The sequence below is a fragment of the Dromiciops gliroides genome, chromosome 2 (genome assembly GCF_019393635.1).
Source record: "Dromiciops gliroides isolate mDroGli1 chromosome 2, mDroGli1.pri, whole genome shotgun sequence".
In the NCBI taxonomy this organism is placed as follows: domain Eukaryota; kingdom Metazoa; phylum Chordata; class Mammalia; order Microbiotheria; family Microbiotheriidae; genus Dromiciops; species Dromiciops gliroides.
Window position 1 is genome coordinate 159,938,933 of NC_057862.1, and position 24,763 is coordinate 159,963,695.

Below are 24,763 nucleotides of genomic sequence, written 5' to 3' on the forward strand. Positions count from 1 at the left end.
TCTTCCAGAGTCATTGGAGTCCAGTGGCAAGTGTATGCATTCCAAAGGTATTCGCCAAGGTCATGGAGGATGTTCAGAACACATTAAAGTGAAAAAGGGATTTCCCTACAGATAGGGAGGTCCTGCTAGTTCTTTGTTTGCAGATGACATTGTGCTGACTGCATCAACCCTTAGAATATTACAGAGATTCTTCAGTGAGATCCGCAGCCACTTAAAAGGGATCATTACAACAATCAATACAGAACAATCCAGATTGATACAGAATCCCTTTTGTGGAGACTGATGTGCAGTTGGATGAGTAGCCAACTGAGCCAGTCCATCCATATCCATCTTGGACAGGTATAGCAGACACATTGTGAGCCGAGTACAGAATTGAATGCGAAGAAGAAAGCAGGCTGGGTCTATGTAATTAAGGTTAAAAAAATCCATTATTAGATAAGCTGTCCACACTGTCACCATTCCCCATTTTTCCTTTTGTACATCTTCCTACTTCAGTTTGCCTGTGTAGATACCACTTTTGGCTCAGTTTACTTTTTGGAAGCTCCTGATATTTCATTTGGGGTCCAGGATGGGGAGGGAGGGGATTAGAGCTTTGATTGATTAGACTCTGACTCCTCTATGCTTGAGTATTATCCTCAGAGACCTAGTCCATTGACTTCTCTGGGTCAGGTTAATGGGTGCCATGCTTTGGTTGGAGTTCTGCTGCTTTGCACAAGCTGCCTGTCATGTCCTTTATAAAATGAGGATGTGTGACGCCTTGTTTCCTTCAGGTTGAGAATCACAGTAATGGCTTCAAGGGAATTGGGAAGTTGTGTCACTTTGAGAAAAGGCTGAATGACTCCTTTTTTCTCTTCCCCCATTCTCTTTCTTTTTATTTAGCTTTTTTCTCTCCCCACCCTATCAGTGCTGGTAGGTAGCTTACTGATTTTGATACATCCTTTATATAAGATGCCTCCTTTTTTCCCCCCTCTCTTTTCAATCACAAAATGGAAGGTAACATGATCCTATTCTAAAGAAACAGCTTAAACACCTTCTGGAAAACTCCACTGGATAATCAGTAACCTTTAAAATATATATATATATATATAATATTATATATATATGTATATATGCTGAATTAAGTTGTAAAAACCCAGGGCTGATTTATGGTCTCAGTCTGCCTTAATTAACATTGATTCCAGGGGAATAGTAAATGGGAATGGCCTTCACAATTGAGGTTGAACAATGAACTCTCTGGGTGTTGTCCAATTTGTAACATGATTTACATGGAAGCAAGCCCTTCCTTTCCTGGGGTTATCCCTTTTTTCATCTGGTGTTCAGGGCTGGTTATATATAATCCATAGATAGGAGCATTTGCTGTCAAATAGTTTAGCTGATTTAGAGCAAGGCCACGCAGTGGTCACTATTAATAAAGGAGGAGGAAAAAAAAAACCTAATTTGAGGCTTTGCAGGGATTCCAGGTCCTCGTGATGCGTCATCGCTTGTCCAACCTGTGGCATTTTTACGAAGTGGCCATAAAGAAAGTCAGATTAAATGCACAGGATATATACATTTAATCAACAGCCATTGGAGTCTGTAGTGCTGGAGGAGTAATAAAAGACCCTGTGAATGCACATTTATTGCCAAAGAATCCGAGCGGTGGTGGAGTGAATGTCTGTTGAGTGGTACTACCTGACACGGGACACCAAAAAACTTTCCAAAGTGAGTTATTTAAAGTGTAAGGTTTGGCTTGTAAAGCTGCCAGCTGCTTGGATTCAAGAGTTGAAACGTTTCCAAAACATTGGATGAGGCACTTTATATGTGCACGAGAGTAAATACTCAGGTTTTACTGCCGATTTAAATGTGCTCAGTTTACAGTAATGAGCTTGTATAGGCATTACCTTGTTTATAGAAAGTGGAACAGGAAGAAACGGACATTAACCATTACCAGTAGCAAGTTCCCCTTACCTTCTACCCCAACATGATGCCAAGCAATGTTCCTTCAGTTTAGGGGCCTTTGGCCTAAGCTGCAAGGGGGCGTGCCTGGCTCAAATGCCACCACAGACACAGGCAGCATCTCTGCCTTTGGTTTGGCTGTTCAAGGACAAGGTAATAGATAGACCCAAATTCTGCGCATTCAGGGGAAATGTTGGGACCAGTAGTGAGATGGGACCTTGGGGGTGGAGGAGAGGGGAGGAACAGAAGAGACAATGATGGGAACTGAGTACACCAGACACTTTGGAGAACATTTTAGCAAAGTAAGGCATTTTGGCAGTGGACCATTTGCTAAATATAATTTTTTTATACGCTTTTTGGATGTTTCACTGCTGCAGATGCAAGCAGTAAACTATGATCCATTTGTCTCACAGGAGTTTCCTAGGATTTACATTTGCAAACGGACTTCAGAACTCCTCTATCTGCTCAGTTGGGTCAGCTCTGTGCAGGACTGTAGCACCACTGTACTTGTGGTTGATTGGTGCAGACTCAAGGACATAGGGAGCAGAAGACAGATTTTCCCAGGTCCAAGGACCAGCACATGCCTGGAAAAGATACATGCTATGCTTCAGAAAAGATACAAATGCATAAAGGGCCTCAGGAGGCAGAAACAGAAATAGACTTTTTTGTTTGTTTGTTTGTTTGTTTGTTTTTTTTGCGGGGCAATGGGGTTTAAGTGACTTGCCCAGGGTCACACAGCTAGTAAGTGTCAAGTGTCAAGGCCGGATTTGAACTCAGGTACTCCTGAATCCAGGGCCGGTGCTTTATCCACTGCGCCACCTAGTTGCCCCCCCGAAATAGACTCTTGAGGAACAAAAGAGACAGAGAGAGACAGGAGCAGAAGTAGACAAAAAGAGGGAGATAGAGATAGACACCTTATAAATGACAAACATGTGGCTCTTTAAATGCATTGATTTCCAATTTTTGGATTCTTTCTCTCTTAATTTTTTTAAAGCAAGATGATGGGAAAGGGCAAGATAAAGCTACCATTTGCCCTGGACATCTTTGGGTTTGGAGAGTCCTTTTTCCCCATTAAGGTTGACTGCCTCTTTCAGGAAGGCACAGAATCAATCACATTCTCCCTTTTGTGCCATTTCCTGTTGTTTGGGGATACAACAGAATGCAGGAACTGATCACAACCAGATTAAATGAAAAATATAATTGTAGTATGATTCTCTCCATTTTCCCATTAAATAATAGTGTGAGTCTACACTCATATTTCACATTCTTTTTGTCTGTTCTTCCTCTCTTCACTCCCCCTCTTCTTTGTTATCTTTCACTCATTCTCTGGTTTGGCAGTGTTTACGTCATATTAAAGTAAGTAATGTTTTTTAGAGGGGGGTGAAAATTTTATCTGGCTGTTTAGTGTTGTATAGACAAACATCTAATTGATTGAATTTTTCACTTTTCAATGTGTGTGTGTGCATAATAACCCCAGACTTTTCTCTTACTTCTTCCTCTTTCTTTCTCCCCCAGCCCCAATTTTGGGGAGGTCATTGTCTTAACTTTGTTATATCACTTAGTCTATATATAGCCTGGCTTTTTCAGTCTCAAATCTATTTTATGGGGGAAATTTATTTTAATACATTAAGATTATTTTGATAATAGTCCTAACATAATTTTCCCTTTCTACATCATCCTTTATCTTTTCTAATTTATTCTTATCTTACTTTATCCTCAGCATCTTCTTTGGTCCAGACTTCTTTGTTTCTACCTCTCAAATCTATGATTGATCTGAAGTCCATTTTTTTCCTTTTTAATTTCTTACCTTTTTAATTCAATTTCTTTCTTCCTGTAGCTCCCTGACTCCTTTCCCCTCCACTTTCTATTTTCTTTCTTCCCCTTCTCCTCAATTATTTTTTAAAAATTTTCCTGTTGTAGAAAATCCTGATTTAGAAATTTCCTGATTCTTTGTTTTCATGGGATTTTGCTGTGAATTTGTGTTCTAAAGTACAACCAGCCTTCTCTCAAGACAAATTATGAGGCAAGTATCAAGATACTAGGGGGTTGGGGGTGGGGCTACTCTTCCACTTCAGGCCATGGCTATTTTGTATTTTATGAAAAGGACATGTCATGATGACAGTACTTTGGCCACATATCCGTGCCCATTCTCTGCCTTCCTTCCATTTGTCTGTCATAGCCTGCCATAATCGAGGAAGTTCTTGTGTTTCTATCCTCTCAGGAAGCACGCTACTCAGTCATCATCCATTCCTTCCTTCCTTCTTAACAGAGGTTCTTTTCTATCTAACCTGGTGACTCGGAAAGAACTGTGAAAATATCCACAAACATCCCACGGCCACAGGGCTTGGCTTATGGGCTAACTGTGCTAGAATTTACTTATAACAGAATTGTGGACCTTTAGGACCCTAGGGCAGAGAGGAACCTCAAATGTTCAATTGTTCAGACTTTAGGCAAGAGGAAACAAATCACCCCAGACGAATAGGAGATGCATTTTTTTTTTTTAAGGTAAATGAAGTGGATGTGACAAAGTCCCTGTTCAAATTAGGGAGTTGGGTGAAGAAAGTTTATTAAACAATAGAGCGTTGGCTATTGCCAGTTGCTGACTAAATTGAAAACTACCCCAAGCAACCTGACAGGATTATGTGTATTGGCTTTTGGGTGAAGGTAACTGATGGGGCACAGGAAACTTCTGACTATTGGCTGAGGGGATCTGGCATTCCATCCTTTGGTCTACAAAAAGGCTAGCCTTCTCTCTCAACTATATGATTCATGCACGTTATCTCCCATGCAGGTGTTGGCTTCTCACCTCCCCTTCTCAGGCTCCACTTCTTCCTTAAGGGTTCAGTTCGGGTTATGTTCTCTATGAAATTTTCTCTAACTCTTCCAGAAGAAGGAAGTAGCCCAGTTTGTCTATAAGATAGTGTGTTAAAAAAATAACACAAAATACAATGGGGAAGGTAGAGAAGAGCTGGATTGTGAAGGGTCTTAAATAATTCTACTTCCCTATGCAATAGTTATTGACTCACTTGCAAAGCAGGGAAAGCATTGTCTGAGCCCCTGTCTTGGTTCTTCATATAGTTTAGCAATATTTAAAACATAAGATTTAAAAAGAAACATTCACACCTAACCTATCCTTGTAGGCTCCCTGAGAGATAGTTTCACTCTTTTACTGTGTATCCCCAGTAACTAGCCCAGTACAAATAATGATAATAGTGATTTTTATTGTTGTTTGATCATTTCAGTCATGTCCAACTATTCATAACTCCTTTTTTTTGGGGGGGGGGGAATGAGGATTAAGTGACTTGCCCAAAGTCACACAGCTAGTGAGTGTCAAGTATCTGAGTTCAGATTTGAACTCAGGTCCTCCTGAATCCAGGACTGGTGCTTTATCTACTGTGCCACCTAGCTGCCTTTTTTTTTTTTTTTTTTTTTTTTTTTTTGCGGTTCATGACTCCATTTAGGGTTTTTTTGGTGACATGGGAATTAGGATAAATCAGAAGAAGTTTCTCCTGTGAGAAGCAAAACCAAAGACGACCAGATAACAGGACAGATATATGGAGCAATCAAGGGACTATTAAAGTTTTTAGATTGAACAACTAGATATCAGGATGGACATACCTAAGATGTAAGGGGAGATAAAATTCTATAGCAGAAAAGTCAATTAGGCATGGCTACTACCTGACCAGAGATAGGAGACAGAGATAACCCCAAAGGCCAGGACCATTATTTCAAAAAAAAAAAAAAATCCCCCTTGACTCTCAGGAATATGACAAGCATCCTGGCTTTCCCCACCCCACCCTGAAAAGGAACTTTCCACTTTGAGGTGGATACCCCATCTATCCTTTATAAAAGCTTTTGCCTTCCTTTTGTTCTGGGAGGAGAATATTTCTAAACTTTCCTCCCCTTCAGGCAAAATTCTCCACTTCCCTCTCTGTAACCTACTCTAGTGCCAAATAAAAAACCATTTTAATTCTGATTAGACTATGTGCAAGAGTGTAATTCTTTACTGAGTAATACCTAAGGACTCCCACCTTTTCCCCAGTGACATTGGCAAAGATACTGGAGTGGTTTGCCTTTTTTTTCTCCAACTCATTTTACAGATGAGGAAACTGAGGCAAATAGGGTGAAGTGCCTTGCTCAAGGTCACACAGCTAGTAAGTGTCTGAGGCCAGAGTTGAACTCAGGAAGATGAGTTTTCCTTACTTCAGGCCCAGCATTCTACCCACTGCACCACCTTACTGCCCAATAATAATAATAGATAACATTTTTATAATGCTTACTGTGTGCCAGGCATTGTGCTAAGCTCTTGGTAATTATCATCTCATTTGATCCTCACAACAACCCTGGGAGGCAGGTACCAACTAAGAAATGTTTGTTGAGTTTGAATTAAAAGTTCAGATTCTTTGAACTATTTCAACTGGCAACAAAGTTAGTAGATTAGTGCCTGTTATTCAAAATTCAACAGCTGTATTTTTTTTTTACCTGTTTCATCTAGTTTTTGAGGAAAGCCAAGTTGAGAATTCTCTTTTTTGAGAGTAAGATGGTCTGTTGAAATATGATAGGAAACTTTTTTTTTTTTTTGCACAGAACTTGGATACTTTTGAGATTGTTCAGAGAAGCTGAGATGTTTCAAGTGTTGTGGAAATATTTGCTCACCAGCATGCCAAAAAAATTAGATGTCAGTACAGATTTAGGAAATGTTATCTTTAAGGGAGCTAGTCAATGGCACAGCCAAAAATATCAAAATATTTTCAGAAGGCTTTAGATTGCCAGTGACTAGAATAAAGATTTGGTTGAGTATTCTTCTTACTAAGAATTAAAGGGGGTTCCCCATGATTTAAAACTTGTTTGTTTTTTAGTCTAGACATATGATTAGATTGGTGTGGAGAGAATTCCAGTGTGGAAGCTTCATCCACTGATATAAAAAGCAGCAGCTGGATTCTTCTGTAGTGTACAGAGTTGTCTGAGGCACAGAGAGGTACAGGTGATGGGTAGGATCACATGACCTGGGTGTGTCAGAGTCAGAATTTGAAAACAAGTCTTCTGACATCTAGAAATCATTTCACAGACCAAAAATATTGGTCTGGCTTATTGCTCTCTGAATATATGGGGTCTGGACAAGACCCATTCAGAAATCCTCAGAAATCTAACCCTCTCTCCAGAGTGAAAGTGATCCCTTCATCACCATTCTTTGGAATCCAATTACCAGTCCTTTGGCTTGATTTGAGTTGTTGTTGTTCAGTTGTTTTAAATTGTGTCCAAATCTTCATGACCCCATTTGGGATTTTCTTGGCAAAGTTACCAGAATAGTTTGCCATTCTCTATATATGAAGAACTAAGGCCAACAGGGTTAAGTGACTTGCCCAGGGTCACACAGCTAGCAAGTGTCTGAGGTTGGATTTGAGCTCATGAAGATGAGTCTTCTTGGTTCCAAGCCCAGTGCTTTCTTCACTGCACCAGTACAATTCTGAAAAAAAGGAAGAAGAGTTTGACACGGAGACATTAAACAATTTGATCATCTGTTCTCCCGTTGCACTTCTTTCTCCACCCCAATTTATTATTTGACTCCATTTGATCTAGAAAGAAATCCATATTTGCTTCTAATAGAAGCATCAACCAAAAGGGTTAAATCATCTTCAAGTTCATTCAGCTTGTCGATGTCTTCCTAAAATATGACTACAGAAATGAACACAATACTGGAGATGCTCTATGAACAGAAAAGAATATAGTGGGACTGTTGACAAATAATATAGTCACCTTGCCTTCTTCACCATTACTATACACTCAGGACTTTTGTGCCTCTCCATCCACCCTGTATCTGGGGAAGGGGTGTGTGCTGGAGCCCACTCTAATGGACTGGTGAGAGCTGGTTGTTAAATTTTTACTGTCAGCATTTACACCTCAGAAATCATGCTACAAATCAGGAATTGATTTACTGTTTTGTTGATTGTCTAGACTTAAGAGAGTGTAAATAATGCAGATTCAATTTAAAAGTGTGTGTCTACTTACATTTCCCCAACTCCCCCACCCCCCATCGTAGCCAGATTGATAAATATTTATCAGCACACCCCTGCCTTTAACTGAACTTGTTTTTATGTATTGTCTCCCCAATTATAGTGTGAGTTCCTTGAGAACATAGACTGTCTTGATTTAAAATTTGTATTCCTGTGCTTTGCAGTGTTTGAAAGATAGAAAATGCTTAATACTCCTTTCTTCCTTCCTTCCTTCCTCCCTCCCTCCCTCCCTCACTTCCTTCCTTCCTTCCTTCCCTCTCTCCCTCCCTCCTTTCCTTCTTTCTTTCCTTCTTTCCCTCCCTGTTTTGTTTCTGGATTTTTTTTAGCTGCCATATCTGTGCTTTCTAACTCATAGATGCTATGGTTCTATGACTTAATATTTACCATTGTACACTAATCGATTATCTTAATAGCAGTTTCATAAATATTTTTTCAAATTTTGTCCTCCTAGATCTTCATTAACAATGAATGGCAGAACTCAGAAAGTGGGCGTGTATTTCCAGTCTACAATCCAGCCACAGGGGAGCAGTTGTGTGAAGTTCAAGAAGCAGATAAGGTAATGACTTTGCTGAAAGAATACTCCCTGTGAGATAACTACCCCTAAAAAAAAAAAGAGGACTAAGCATGTTCCCAAGAATAGTGTTTGCCAGCTTAGACTACACTGTGAATTGGTAAGCTAAAGTTATCTCTACTACAGACCAATTCACCCTCTAAATCCTAGCTTTTATCATTCCAAGGGCCAGGGCTAGGAAGCTAGAGAGAAGGAGGGAGCTGGGTGTGTACATTGTGTAGGGAGAAAGAGTCAACAGTTAAAGTTTATGGAAGGGCAGCTAGGTGGCTCAGTGGATAGAGCACCAGCCCTGGAGTCAGGAGTACCTGAGTTCAAATCCGACCTCAGACACTTAACACTTACTATCTGTGTGACCCTGGGCAAGTCACTTAATCCCAATTGTCTCACAAAAAATTAATTAATTAATTAATTAATTAATTAAAGTTTATGGAATTGAAGGGTTCTGGAATTAAAAATATGAAACAATGCTGGTTTATGTACTAGCAGTTTATAAACACTGGTCTAGGCCCTCTGGGTAGTACCCTTACTAGCAGTCAATAAACTAGTTTATTCTTCCTTAATGTGGGCATATCATCATATCATAAATATAATCATAATATCACAAAGGGGAATTTCAATGCAATTGTGTCTCTTTTTCTCTGACAGGCTGACATAGACAAAGCCGTGAGAGCAGCACGCCTGGCTTTTTCTCTTGGCTCCGTGTGGAGACGAATGGATGCTTCAGAGAGAGGGCGTCTCTTGGACAAGCTAGCCGACTTGGTGGAAAGAGACAGGGCAGTTCTTTCAGTAAGCAGCCTAAGAATATCCTATGCCCTTTTATATTGAAAACCACTAGGGAGATTTCAATTCTCACATTTCCCTGAAAGTTTTTCTGTCTTTTCAAAAATCTGATAAGGAACTGGAGGCCTGGGACCAAAGCAATGAGTGTTGGGTGATCATGAGGAAAGATAGATACCCCGCTGAAATGAATGAGGCTGTGTGCAATCAGGTGATGAAGTAGGGATCAGATTAGCAATTCTCTTATCACTTAGTTATTAGTTACCAAGTTACAATTTCAGACCCTCAAGAAGTATTGAGAGAGTTTTGACAGGCATATCCCATTTGAAGACAATAAAAAATTCTAATCAGTGCTATACAAAAAAAAAAAAAATGGAATGGACTGCCTTAGAAGGTAGTGAGCTTCCCATTACTAGGGAAATCAAGTAGAGTTTGGATGGATCCTTGTCAGATATGCTGTAGCTGAGATTCATGACTTGGGAAGGGGTTAGATTAGATGTATTCTAAGAGTCTATATTTCTGATACTACTTTTGAGTCACAAGAAAGGAACCACTTTGATCTGTGATTGGCTGGAATGGTTTTGAAGATGGATAATCAATCATAATCAACCAACTGGGGATTCTTCATGGAGCAAAAGCAAATTTATGGGATCAGTCCATACTTTCCTTTGATACTGAAATTATCTAAATTCCTGAAGTGTACATTATCTTCCTCATTCTGCTTTCTTGACTGCTAATCAGTTCATATAAGTCTTCTCATGCTTCTCTTTGTTCTTCATACTCATCATTTCTTACAGCACAGTGATATTCTATTATACTCACGTATCACAATTTGTTTTGCTGCTCCCCAGTTATAAGGCATTGACTTTGTCTCCAGTTATTTGTAGAGCCCTGATTATTAAGTAGTTTTTTCATTATATTATAATATATTATATTAATTATATTATACTATATTATACTATACAAAGATTTCCAGCAATTACTCTAAATTTTCCCTGGTGAAGCTATCAGAATAAGTGTAATCCCTAATTTCAAATAACAGTCTCCTTCATATATTTAAAAACTACCATTGTGATCTCCCTAAGACTTTTTTCTCTATGTCATATGTCCCCAGTTCAACCAGTCCTCATAGGACATGATCTAAAGTCCCTTTTCCATCTAGGTAACCATCATCTGGATACATTCCAGCCTATCAATGTCCCCAGTTTAGGACATACTCTAAATATGGTCTGACTAAAATATACATGTGTGTGCACACGCGCACACACACACACGCACACACACACAAGAACATTATTTCTTCCATTTCATTCTCTAGGTCCTTTTCCATGCAAATTGCTTACTAGGCATGTCTTCCCTACACTGTATTTGTACAGTAGATTCTTTGAACCTAAGTGCAAATTTTTATTTATCTACATTAATGTTCACCTGGTTAGCCTCAGCCTACAAGTGCAGCTTGTCAAGGTCATTTCAGATCTTATTTTGGTATAGTCAAAAATAAATAATGTAAAATGATCTGGAGAAGGACTTGGCAAAATGCTCCAGTATCTTTACTGCTAAAACCCTGAATGGGGTCATGGAGAATCAGACATGACTGAAAATGCCTGAACAACAATAAGGGTGAGAGGAAGGTTGTGAGTCTGAATTATCTGCTCAATATCAGGACCCCCATTCTTTCAGTACTATTCACATATTGCCCCGGCTTCTCATACTCACATTATTGGCACTACTCATGCCTCAAACTTCAACAATCCCTCTGGGATCTTCTCACTCCATAAAAGTAAAAAGTAGATCTTTTGTAGATTGGCTAATTGGCTTTAGGTTAATGACACGTGGTAAATTTATAGCCAAGATTATACTCGATTACTGAAGTTAGATTTTAGTATAGAACTGAATGTCATTTCCCTCCTAACTCACGTCTTTCCCTGTTTCAAATCCCTTTTCATACCTTACCTATGTTATCCCTGCTTGTGGATTAGAAGATTTGGAATGAATGCGATAGAGCTACAATGTCTTTGATCAATTTTCTGCCAAAGCAGATCCCACAGTCCTTGAAGTCCAACAGGATGCTATTGACTTCTCTGACCTTGAGCCATGGCAAGGTCCAAGACTCTAGCCAGGTCGACACAGTGTAAAGTATGATGCAAACTTAGCAATTATACAGTGAGTTTGGATGGTGTCAATAGTCAACAGAGACTTCACAAGTTCTGTGTAATTGCTGGCTCTACACTTTACTATGTGGATCTTAGTTATTAGCATGCTAATTCTTAGAGAATGTTAAACCCATCCCAAGGGCTACATAAAGAAGCACTAATAAGCAATGGGATATGGTTTCTCCTGATCCTTGTAATTCTTGTGAACTAACACATGCAGAACTAAGTAATGTGATATTTAAAACGAATACCATCTTGTCCACATCGTAAATGGATAAATTACTGTGTCAGTAATAATATTTTTTATTCTAATGAGAGAATGTGAAGACAGAGCACATGTTCATTACATCTTGGTCAAAACTAAAATAATTTTCCTAATAATGTGTGCTATAAAAATATTCTTAAGAAGGAATTGAGTGTATGTGCAGATACATTTTTACTTATCCTATTTGCCTTATCTTTTTCATCTGAAAGTCTCCATTTTAAAAATTCTGTCTTTTGGTGTATTTTTGGTGTAAATGGCCTGCAGCCATTTACATTAGATAATGGGATGATCACTTGAAGTTGTTTTATAAGACTATTTTCATTAAGCAGACCAAGGATTAGAATTACTAAAAAGATTGTTGTGTAATATGATGATGGACAGAGGGAAACTTAAACCCTTTGGTTGTTAATATACGTGTTTCCCTAGAAGAAATCTTGTTTACTTCTATGTGACTCTGGATGGTGCATATATAATGTAGGAATACTGAGTATAGGATTCTGATTTTTCTTTCATCTCTTTTTTCCTTTTCCTACAGACCATGGAATCATTAAATGGTGGTAAACCATTCCTTCAAGCCTTCTATGTGGATTTGCAGGGTGTCATCAAAACCCTTCGGTATTATGCAGGCTGGGCAGATAAGATTCATGGGATGACCATTCCTGTAGGTAGGTGGAATTTCATTATCTTAAGGATTAAAGTGATGTCATTTCTCCATGATTTTATGACACTTCAAAATACTTTACATATGCCATATACACCCCAGGCTTCTATCCCTAAATAAAACAGCACTTGTACAAGACACACAAGGACACACTCATTTATTTAATACACACAGTTTCAGAAGCAATTTGGTGGTCCAAAGAAGAAACTCACATAATTCCTTCATGAACATTGACCAGGTGTTGGCTTGACACATAGCAGCATGGTAAAATGCAGAAAGTTGGACTTAAAGAAAGGATGATTTGGATCCATAAGCTTCCTCTGTTATTAGCTGTGTGGTCATGGAGAAAGCTCTTAATTGCTGTCTACCTCAGTTTCTTCATTTGCAAAATAGGGATAATGATAACCTGTAATCTGGACTTCACAGTCTTCTTGTGAGGTACCAGTGAAGAAATGTATGTAAAGTGCTTTCCAAACTCTAAAGCATTCTCTAAATGTCAGTAATAATCATTAATGCTAGTACAGTACACTGTAGGGTGAGCAGCTGGGTGGCCCTGGACAGAACACCAGGCCCAGAGTCAGGAAGACTCATCTTCCTCCATTCAAATCTGGCCTCAGATACTAGCTGTGTGACCCTGGATGAATCATTTAACTCTGTTTACCTTAGGTTCCTCATCTGTAAAATGAGCTGGAGGAGGAAATGGCAAACCACTCCAGTGTCTTTTCCTAGAAAACCCCAAATGGGATCATGAAGAGTCAGACATGACTGAACAACAATAACAAAAACCTTCTTAATGCTGCAGACAGTGTATCAGTCTCATGATCTGAAGGTCCTGAGCTCAATCCTCAGAGAAGGCAACATACTTTTATGTTATTATCTTGAAGGCAGCTAGGTGGCACAGTGGATAGAGCATCAGGCCTGGAACAGAAAGACCTTAGTTCAAATCCAGCCTCAAATACTGACTAGTTGGGTGACCCTGGGCAAGTCACTTAACCCTGTTTGCCTCCATTTCCTCAGCTGTTAAAAAAAGAAAAAGCTGGAGAGGGAAATGACAAACCACTACAATATCTTTGTCAAGAAAATCCCCAAAGGGGTCATGAAGAGTCTGACATGGCTTAAAAAATGACTAAAACAACAACACAACAGTCCACCTTAATTATTGAATCCATCAGCTAGCATTTAATAAATATTTTTTTTGTGTGCACAGCATGGTATTAAGGGGCATGGGGATAGAGGTCTCTGCCCTCAGGGAATTTGTAATCTAGTGAAGGAGACACAATTAATAGGCATTAAACAATTAGAAAACAATAGAAGCTAATTTATAATTATGTGGTTCATACAAAATATATTTAGCTGTAAATAAGAGACTGATGGCTCAATCCAAGCATGAAGAGAGATGGGAATGGAGAGGAAGGGATGAATAAATAAGACATTTCTACAAACTTTTTTTTTTTTTTACTAATTTTAGTGAATGGAGACACACTGAATGTGAAATTTCAGACTATAGGCTAATTCCTACCCTTTGTAGCGATAAGACTCCTGCATGAGGCACATTCCCAAACATAAAAAGACTTGGCCTAAGCAATGTCAAGTCTTATTTTCTGACTTCATCTCTGGGGATCCCAAAGGGACAGTAGGCCCATGGGGACTTGCTTAGTGAACCAGAGCTTTTATTTTGTGTGGCTCTACCTCATGGAGGTTCTAGGAGAGGATAGCACTATGGGGAGACAAAGCTTTTGCATATATATTGGGTTGGCAGCTCCCACTTCAGTTTGGGGAAGTTTGTTATCCTGATTCATGCTGTGATTTGATTCCAAACTCCACAGGCCTTCACAGTGAAGAGATCAAAGGAACTGGGTCCTCCAATCCCCAGACACTCCTGGGACAGCCCGTAGTAGGCTTGAGACATCACAAATTCTTACCTTTCTTTACAGGTGATTTACATTTTAAAATCTTTGGAACCACAGGGAAAGCTGTCTGAGAGAGAGAACCTTGTAATCACCAGCTTGGTTTCTGTCATGGAAAAGACTCCCCCTCTCACTCCTCAGGAAATTCAACCTGGGGGACCCTGATTAGATAAGGTTGTGCTAAGAATCTCAGAAAGCTTGATCTTTCTGAAGTTCTAAAAAAGGAGATATTTGGAGGAGCTGCATCCTTTTCAAGATCATTTTATCTACAAAAGGAGCTGGTTATTTCATAAGCATTACTGTGAATTTTATCCCTACATGTTGTTTGGGATTATTGTTCCTGGGAATCAGAGTTAGAGGCATATCTTTGGGAAATTCCTCCACTTAGAGGGAATCACTGCTAATAACCTTTCGCTGCTCCCCTTCCCCTCCCTACCCTGTCCTCCCACACATCTTACAACCTATAAAGTAAAAATAGGATAATTTTATTAAAAAAACAATTTTCCTTCTGAAAGTCTATCAAAGAGACATCTAGAGTCAGAGCAGTTTCGAAAAAGAAATTGAGCATATTTCAATGGTGCCAGGTCACTGGGCAGAGCCTAAGGTTTCTAAAGCTTCTAGATAGTGATTATAGTACAATGCTGAGGTTAGGGACAGAGGCAGAGACAAGACATGGACACAGACAAATAATGATTTCTTCACTTTTCCTACTCTAAAAAATTATCAAAATTATCCTTGGAGTCTAGTCAAGTCAGAAACCAAAGATGTAGGAGAGTGGTAATTTAGTCACTTCATCCATCCATTCATCCATTCATTCATTTTATGCATTTATCCGTTCATTCAGGATCATTCTGTTATGATCCTCCTGGATACACCTGATTTTACACCTATATATCTTTTATTTTCCTTAGCAGAAGTGTAGCGTATTAGGAAAGACTGAAGAAAGCCAGGGGAGCTGAGCCATGAAGTATTCATGTCCTCTCATAGAGCCCATTCTGAAATACAATATTAATTTAGTTATTTCTGATTATGTCTTGAAAGGGTTATGGTGTGAGCTGAAACAAAAAGGAGAGGCAAGCCAGTCACAACTGCAAAGCATTAATCTCCTGAGCATAAGAGATTAAAACCTATGGGTCATTCTAGAGAATGTGTGCTCCTCAGGATTGTACCCTGGTCTCCCTACATCTCCCACATTTTCTTTTTTTGTTTTTGTGAGGCAATTGGGGTTAAGTGACTTGCACAGCTAGTAAGTGTTAAGTGTCTGAGGCCAGATTTGAACTCAGGTCCTCCTGAATCCACAGCTGGTGCTCTATCCACTGCGCCACCTGGCTTCCCCATCTCCCACATTCTTATAATCTGTTAGATTGGAAGATCCTTCATGGCAAGGACATTTCATTTTTGTCTTTATATCCACTGCCTAGCACAATGCCTGGTACACTGGTGTTTAAAATTCTTGTTCATTGGTTGATTGATCTCCTAGAAGATTGTTATTCTGTTCTGGGGTATCTTTGCCAGCCTCTCAGCCTAGACTATGTAAATAAACCTTTGAGAGCCCGTATCAATATCATTGTTTGTCCTTCATTTCAAAGAGGACCAATGACATCATGGGGTGATGTCTTGATTTGCATGTGAATGGGATTTAAGTGAGGCAGTTGCACAAAGTCGGCTTCACTTTCTTTTACTGAGTCATCAAAGTCCAGTGGCAGGACAAAAATCAAGATGACTGGTGATGACCTGGGATGCAGTGGATGGCCTTGGGGTCTTCGATGTCTGAATCTGCTTTTGCCCCCATTCCACCGGGGGACATCTTTACATACTTAGGGTAGACACCTCCCTAACTCTCCAACGGGATTGAGGCCTGTCAGATTACCCTCGATCTAGTTTAGCCCATTTGCTGAGATGGGTTACCAGGAAGCAACCAATGTGTAAGCCACAGCTTTTTGGAGCCACAGGTGAAAGTATCAGGTACATAATTAGTCAAGGCCCAGTTAAGCTTCCATGAGGCCTGGGTAAAGGTAGTTTTAACATTTTTAAATTTTAAAAAGCATAAAAATGTCAATTAATAAGCATTTACTGTTTACTATCTACCCACCTCAATATTAAGCACTGAGGAGAAAATATAAAAAATGAGATAATCCCTGATCTCCTGGAACATATATTCTACTAAGAGGATACAATATATTTATAGATAGCTATACTAGTCTAGGCTCTACAAAACAAATTAACAGTGATTTGGAGAGGAAAACTCACAAGGGAGGAAATCAGGAAAAATCTCTTAGAGAAGAATCATCAAATTCTACCCATAGTTCCCCCAACCAATATTATTTCTCTCACATTGGCACCAAGGGATAAGGATCACACGCAGATTAGGGAAAATACACAGAGGTTGCTACAGGGGAAAGAACCTCTTTAGTTGGAGTACAGGGTTCAGATCTCACCTCTGACACTTAATCTCTCTAGGTCTCTTCTTCATATGTTAAATGAGGAGAGCTTCAACCAGATGGCCTCTGAGTTTCCTTCCCCTCTAGATTTTGGGTCTTATGTTATATGCTTATGATTTGCCTGATTCTCCCCCTTCGTATTTGAGAGGGCTTTAGCAATGTACCATGCAGACTTTCTAGTTCATCCTCCCTTGAAAGGGGTAGAATCACTGCCTAGCTACTAGTGAACATAGATCCTGTCAACAGATGAGTTCTGCCCTATTTTAGAAACAGCTGTACAGCAGAGGCTCTATTAGGGATGTCTGGAAGACAGACAATCCAGGAAGAGCAGGCTCTCTGATTTAATTTGCTGACACACCCTGTGCCTCACCCACCATTTCTGCCCACGTCTGACTCTGCATTGGTACTGAGGCATTGCCCTGGCATGGAGGAGCAGGGCACATCTTCTCTCCCTAAGCCAAATGCGTGCCAACATTTGAGCTGACCCTTGGAGGAGTGCACCTCATTAGGAATACTTTAGACATATGAACCAAAATATCCCCTTATTTTGGTAATTTCTTTAGTTAAGATTATTTATGCAAAGTACCATAGCTAAAGGTAATCAATCAAAGGCAATGACTATCCATCCAGAAGCTGGTATCTAGAGATATGAGAATGAGATTTTAGAAACTCTCCAATGTACTGTGTTTGTTTCATATTAAGATGAAATAAAAAACAAAACCAAAACAAACAAAAAAGATGAAATTGCTAGTAACTCAGACATTAACAACCTAGCTGTTCTTGGCTGATAGGAAAATACACTGACTTGGAAATTGGGGCCGACTTCCACTAAAGCAGGTTCATAGATGTGATCTCACTCAACTTACCCAATATCCTTAAGACCTAGGAAAGGGAAAAAAGAAGTATTCTCATTTTACAAGTGGGGAGAAAAAGGGTCAGTCACATGACTGACAGAGACTGCTCTGGCATCCAGGTCACCAGGCATCCAGTCTGTAATTCTTTCCTGTAGAATTCACTTTTCTTCCTTCTGAGAATCAATCTGCTGCTGTATTAGTCATGAGTTTTTTCTTGTCATAAATATCTTTTTGAAATTGCATTTACAATGAATGCAAAGAAAATTTAATCCTTGTTAAGGATGAATTGCTAATCTAATGTGCTTCTGATACCTGATTTTGATACTACTGATACTTCAGCATAGGGATAGAGGCTAGATCTAGGCAGGTCAGCATCTTCTCTGAAATTGATGGTCTGAGTTGGCTGGAGCAGACGTGTCAAACACATAGGTCCGGTACCACAGTCTACCAAACCAGGTTACAATGTAAATGGGAAATATAATAAATACGCATAAAATTATATATTATTTATACTATATGATATATAACATACAATAGAAACTATTATAGTACTATTGCATGATATAAGATATTATAAGATATAAACATTATATATTATAATAAATACAATAAAATATAGACGATATTTAAAACTAAGTCAATAAACAATCTTAAAGGGATCCTTATGGATTGATTAGTGGCCCCCATTTCTATTTGAGTTTGACACCACTGGACTAGAGCACTGAGAGGTTCAGTGACTTGCCTGATGATCAAGCAGTTAGTATATGTCAGATGTGAGACTTGAACTCAGGTCTTCTTGGTTTTGAGGCCAGCTTTTCGTCCAGTATACTATGCTGCCTACTATATAAGTACATTGTTATTGTTGTTCAGTTGTTTTAGTCATGTCTGACTCTCTGTGACCCTATTTGAGGTTTTCTTAGCAGAGATACTGGAGTGGTTTGCCATTTCTTTCTCTAGCTCATTTTACAGTTGAGGAAACTGAGGCAAACAGGGTTAAGTGATTTGCATAGGGTCACTCAGCTAGTAAGTGTCTGAGGTCAGATTTGAACTTTAGGCCTGGCACTCTATCTATTATGCTATTTAGCTGCCCCAATATAAGTACCTAAAATAAGCTAAAAGGAGCTATGTAGAAAGAAAATTTTTGTCAACAGAGTAATTTAAAGAAAACACACAAATTTTTTTAAAATTCAGAAGAAAGCATGACACAGTAGAAAGTCTGTTAGATTTGCAATTGGGACCTTGGTTCAAATCCCTGTTCAACCAGTTACTATCATCAGTGTGACTCAGGAAAGTCAGGTAAGATTCTGCACATCATTTCCCTCATCTGTTAAATGAGTTAGATTTGGTGATTTCTAAGATCTGAGACCACACTAAGAGAGGTATGGTGTACTCAGGAGTATGGAGGTGCCCACATGTAGGGGATTATGTTCAGTTCAGGATGCCATGATTTAGGAAGACCATAGATAAATAGCAAAGAAAAAAATCTTAAAAACTGATCAGGATTACATGGTTGAGATTCACAGTTTGCTCTAAAAAGAATTGTCACCCTCTTTTGCTCCAAATTCACAATAATAATTATGGACATTTACAGAGAAGGCACTTTATGTAAATCCCTTTTTTCGGTCTTGTGTGGTAACCATTATGACAATCCCCATTTTACATGCAGATGAAGAAGCCTAGAATCAGAGAAACTAAGTGATTTACCCATAATCACGCAACTAGTATCAGGAAAAAGACTTGAACCAAGGTCTTTTCTTACCCAAATTTGATGTTCTTTATATTGTATCATACTGCCTTTTGACCTAAATCCTGAGTTTTTACCAGAACCAGCATGATTTAGAAACAGTTGCCAGTGGAAGATTACAGTGGGACTCTAGTCCTTTGATGGGAACGGCCAGTTCTATCCATCTGAGAGTAGGGGGTCTGAGGACCCTGTGTTTGAAAAGGGTTTTGGAGTAGGGTTTAGATAGAAATTTTTTTGAGTCCCGTGCTTTAAGGCAAATGTCAGAATGTAAAGCTTCCTTTTAGGCAGTTGCCAGCAAACCCCTGGGAAGAAGAAGTGAGAATTCCAACAAGTAGCGTCAAAAGTATCAGCACTTTTTTAATGCCAACTTAAAGTTATTGTGTTTGTATTGGCATTTTTAATGTTTGTCAGTGCAGCTGTAAAGTTCTCACTGCAGTCTGTTTAGTATCAGAAGTCCTAAGACCTTCCCGAAGTGGGGGGGCGGGGGTAGGAAGAGACAGAGGGGATATTTCATAGTTTTTACTTAGCAATATAGGGTATCTAAATGGACAGTGTTGGGTTCATCAAAACAAGGCCTCCAGTCCCAGGCAGATGGTTCTTTTCTCATATGGAAGAACTGGGCCTTTCTCCTTACCCTTAGAAAGACAGCTCATGTCCTGAGAAGGAAGCAGAGTATTCATAAATCCTGCGATTTGTTGAGCTTACAATGGGCTAAATAAGTAAATATCAATTATTGTTAATTGTCTGATTAGGAGACTATGAGTTTCAATAGTGACATCAACTTTTGTGTTTTAAAGTGATTCTGCTGGCATTGGTAAAAATCCTGATAGGGTGGTGAATTCTCCCCTTTTTGATACTGTCAGAGCGTTGGAGCCTGAAGGTTCATGGGAGACAACATAACAGTGTGTTATGTTACATTCATATAACATAATAATATGTATTTATTACTATAATTTATTTAATAAAATTATTTAATATATTGTGATGATATTAATATTACATAATTTCTAGAATCTTTGAATTTTTCCATTTCCTCGGTTATTCCATAATTTTTTTTGTGTATGTGCATGAGGCAATTGGGGTTAAGTGACTTGCCCAGGGTCACACAGCCAGTAAGTGTTAAGTGTCTGGGGCTGGATTTGAACTTAGATCCTCCTGACTCCAGGGCCAGTGTTCTATCCACTGTGCCATCTAGCTGCCCTGGTTATTCCAAAAATAACTGAATCATGACAAATCATCATGAAGATCCCTACTTTTGATCCACCTCATCTTTTAATCTGGGAGTTGGCAAAAATTGTCCGACTTTATTTTTAAAATATTAAACTTAATCTTAGCTCCCAGGGAGTACCATAGCAGATAATGAGATGGATTTGGCCCCCAGGCATAGTTTATGAGAAATACTTATGTGAAATCCAGGGAAAATGGGCTTTTAAAACACTTTGATTCTCCTCTTTTCTTTCCATCATACCTTCTCTATTCTAGCTCTGTCTTCAGCCATTTCCAGATTGTTTTCTTGCCTTTTTAAACAAGTTTTATGGATATGTTTTGTTTTTACATTATAAACATTTACAGATTAGTCTCACTTCTTTAGAGGGCTCTTGTAACCAAGTGCAACAGTTAAGTAAAACTGATAATAAAGTGATTTCATCTGAAAGGGCATGCGACCTTTCACATCTGTCACAACCCTTTACCTCTCTATTTAAATTTTTAAAAATCTATTTTCTTTCCCTCTCAATCTCTACCCCATTGTAACAAAAAGAAATGAAAAAACAAGTTTCTTTAATAATTGAGAGGGAGGGAGGGAGGGAGGGAGAGAGAGAGAGAGAGAGAGAGAGAGAGAGAGAGCGAGAGCGAGAGCGAGAGCGAGAGCGAGAGCGAGAGAGAGAGAGAGAGAGAGAGCTCTCAAGGGAGAGGGAGGGAGAGGTCCTCAAAACTTTAATTAAGCTTTAATAGCTTAAAAATGCACTAAGACTTTTGGAAAGTCCTGTACATGCCTATAGCTATCTTTCCAGTTTACCTGATTTAAAAATTGTTTGTATTTACTCTTTTTAAAAGTGGGAAATAAAAATTTAGGCCTAAAACTATGACTCTGAACTTAATGGGAGAGTTTTATCTATGCCAAGTGGATGAGCTTAGAGCAAAAGTAACAGTCTTTTCCACTTCTCTTGTAGTATAGAGATAGTTATCAAATATTTTAAATAAAAGTTGGAAGGAAACCACTAATCATTATTTTGCCTTCTCAGACATGGGAATCCTTTGGAGCAAGGAGAAACAGAATGCCCTGTGTCACATAGCAGAGAGCATTTAGCTTAGATCAGGGGTTTTTAACCTGACTTTTAAAAAATTGATAACTATTTTAATATAATTTATTTTCCTTTGTAATCTATAAATTTATTTTATGTATTTAAAAACATTATTCTGATTGTCTTTCCCTGATTGTCATTACGCATCTCATATAGCATTCTGTTCTAAAATGTTCTGGTGTGCTCTACCTGTGTTATTATTACTTTAGACCCCTACTAGATTATAAGTTCCTTGAGTGCAAAAACTTTGTCTTATCTATTAGGCTTCATTGGATTGTCAAAGGAGTCTATGGCAAAATATGGATAAGAACCCATGTGTTGGATTGTGGGGAGATGAATTCATGGTTGCCAGAAGAGCAATAGCCAGTATAACATTTGCAATGACTGAAGCTGAGAGACTTGGGTTTTCATGGGGCTGTGGCTGTGATCTTGCTCAGCATCAGTGGTGAAATGAACCCCCTTTTATAAAAGGTGATTTTAGTGTGCTTGAATGATAGCTTGTCTTCTTTATTCATGGGGTAAGGACCAAAACCAACCAAATTTAACTTTACTGCTATTTAACACCATCAATAAACTTTCAAGATCAATCCATTTATTATTACCAGGTTCATGAAAATTCACTAATAACTTTCCATGTGTGCTCAATGTTAAAATTTCACTCTCATCTTCTGATGGAACTTACTGATTTTGGTGAGTTTCTCATTTGTTTCTTCTATGTTTTAGGCGGTAGGCTGACTAGAAAAAGTATTTAAGTATAAATGTACTTTAATAAAAGTACTACCATTATGAAAGCAGAGGCAAAAGTCCCATTATTAGTCTAATCCCTGTACCCAGAAAATTTTCACTTAAGCTTTCCATCCAAGCTTTCCATCTAAGTTGCTTTCCAACTTGTTCTTTGAATTAAAATCTAATTTACTGTCTGTGTGATGGCAGGCAAATCACTTAATCCTTTTAGGCCTTAATTTCTTCATCTTTAAATAAAGAGAATGGATCAGATGACCTCTAAGGTCCCTTCTAGTTCTAAATCTATGATCTTCTTATCTTTCCATGGTCCTCACTACATATCTCACATAACACTGTTCTAAAATGCTATGCTATGCTCTTTGTTGTTCAGTTGTTGAAGAGACATTCAGTCTGACTCTTTGTGATCCCATGCCAGGCCCTTCTGTTTTCCACCATCTCTTGAAGTCTGTCCATGCTCAAGATGTGCTCCATTGTGTTATTATTGTTTTAGCCCCCTACTAGATTATAACCTCCTTGAGGGCACAAACTTGGTCTTATCTACATTTTGTATCTTACCGGTCTCACCCCCAGCAATGATTTGTACACATTACGCATTTAACAAATATTCTTAAGTCCCTTAGTTTTCCTGTTTCTCCTAGCTGACAAATTTGTGAGAATTTGAATAGGACACTAATTCTTTTAGGAGCTTTCTGGGTCACCTGCATTCCTAGGAGAATAACTCTCCACTTTTCTTAGTTTCTCAGGTCAACACTACCAGTGGTCTCTAGATCCATTACAACTCTAAAATTCAATTATTTGGCAGTCCTGACTTGCAGTTTACCTATAGGTCTTCCTGGCTGTAAATGGGCAGTAAACAGTCTCATTTGGTTTTAAAAGAAATAAGGTACTTTCTATTTACTATCTAGGAAAAGCTGAGACACTGGAAGGACCATGTCATAGTATATTGCTGATGAATATCTTTGCCTGTTTGTCAGAAATGCAAACAGTAGATCCAGGAAAGTTTTGAATGTTTCCAATACCAAGGCATCCCCTGAGAAACCATTCTTCAAGCTAACTCCTTCTCGAGAGCTTAGCTTTTTAAATGTTCTAAATTTTTCTTTGCCCTCTTACAACTCATTAGCCTCACTTCTTTCTCCTTGGACCATCCTGTTCCTCTGCAGGCTATGCTATGCTAGTTCCTTCCTTCCTGATCATCAGTTCTCATCCACTACTTAGACTAAATGAGACACTTGGTTCTTTGGGGTTTCATTAGGAATGAGGACTGCACACAGATGGAGATTACAACATTTCTTGTATTTGTATGCTAACCTCATTGGTTGCTCACCAATGTCTTTTATTTCTGATGATTCTGTAGTTAAAGATTTGGGATTTCCTGGGAAATCCCAACAGTAATTCCAATTCTCTAAGAATTTGGGCTCCTTTCTAAAAATGGCAAAGGGCAAGTTTTTATTTTTCTATTTAACTGTTTGTAAGAGACATTAAGGAAAGCTGACTACTCGTTTTGTTTTTGTTTTCTTTTTTCAATGGGACCTGTGATTTTATTGGTATAGGGAAGTTTCATTGAGAAAACTACCTTTACCCATGTACATTGACAACTATGCTGCAACCTTCAGTCTTAGAAATTTGCCTGGGATTTTGAGAGGTTTAAGTGATTTGCCCAGGGTCCCAAAGCCATTGTAAATCAGAGGTGAGATTTGAACCTAGGTCTTCCTGGCTTTTAGCCCAACTCCCTATCCATGGTTGCTTCTATATTTCTTGATAATATGAAAAAATTGTTTGATTATTCTTTTATTTTCTCTAGGAGACTAGTCATCCCTAAGATGTTTGGCTATGTCTAAACCAAACCAAAATAATCAGTCAATTCAATTTTTAAAAACAGTCATTTTTTCATCTGGATTTGTTTGTTTACTTTGGTAACTGGTTGATTGAATTTTTAAATTTATTTTTCAATTTGTTTTGACATATAAAGCATCCCAAAAGTAACTTTCTCCTCATTATTTCCATTATTTTTGACCATCAGTGTGAATACTGTAGGCAGTCTATTTGAATAACTTGGATCAAATAAATTTCCTTTTTCTCAGTAGAAAGATGTTGCAAGGGTTTTTTGTTTTAGTGTGGTTTGGACTTTTGGAGGCTACATAATATGGATAATTATATAAATTTCTTGTTTTACTTTTGCTAAACACTTTCTTTCCTTCCTTCCTTCCTTCTTTCCTTCCTTCTTTCCTTCTTTCTTTCTTTCTTTCTTTCTTTCTTTCTTTCTTTCTTTCTTTCTTTCTTTCTTTCTTTCTTTCTTTCTTTCTTTCTTTCTTTCTTTCCTTCCTTCCTTCCTTCCTTCCTTCCTTCCTTCCTTCCTTCCTTCCTTCCTTCCTTCCTTCCTTCCTTCCTTCCTTC

At 38.6% G+C, this 24,763-nt stretch overlaps 1 protein-coding gene across 1 annotated transcript in view; it reads left to right on the top strand.

Annotated features, from left to right (window-relative positions):
* ALDH1A2 (aldehyde dehydrogenase 1 family member A2) overlaps positions 1 to 24,763 on the top strand; it is a 100,148-nt gene that overhangs the window by 29,621 nt on the left and 45,764 nt on the right. The window contains exons 2-4 of the mRNA XM_043985054.1: positions 8,401 to 8,505; positions 9,166 to 9,306; positions 12,251 to 12,380. Of these exons, the coding sequence (XP_043840989.1) occupies positions 8,401 to 8,505; positions 9,166 to 9,306; positions 12,251 to 12,380 (376 nt within the window). The remainder of the gene's footprint in view (positions 1 to 8,400; positions 8,506 to 9,165; positions 9,307 to 12,250; positions 12,381 to 24,763) is intronic.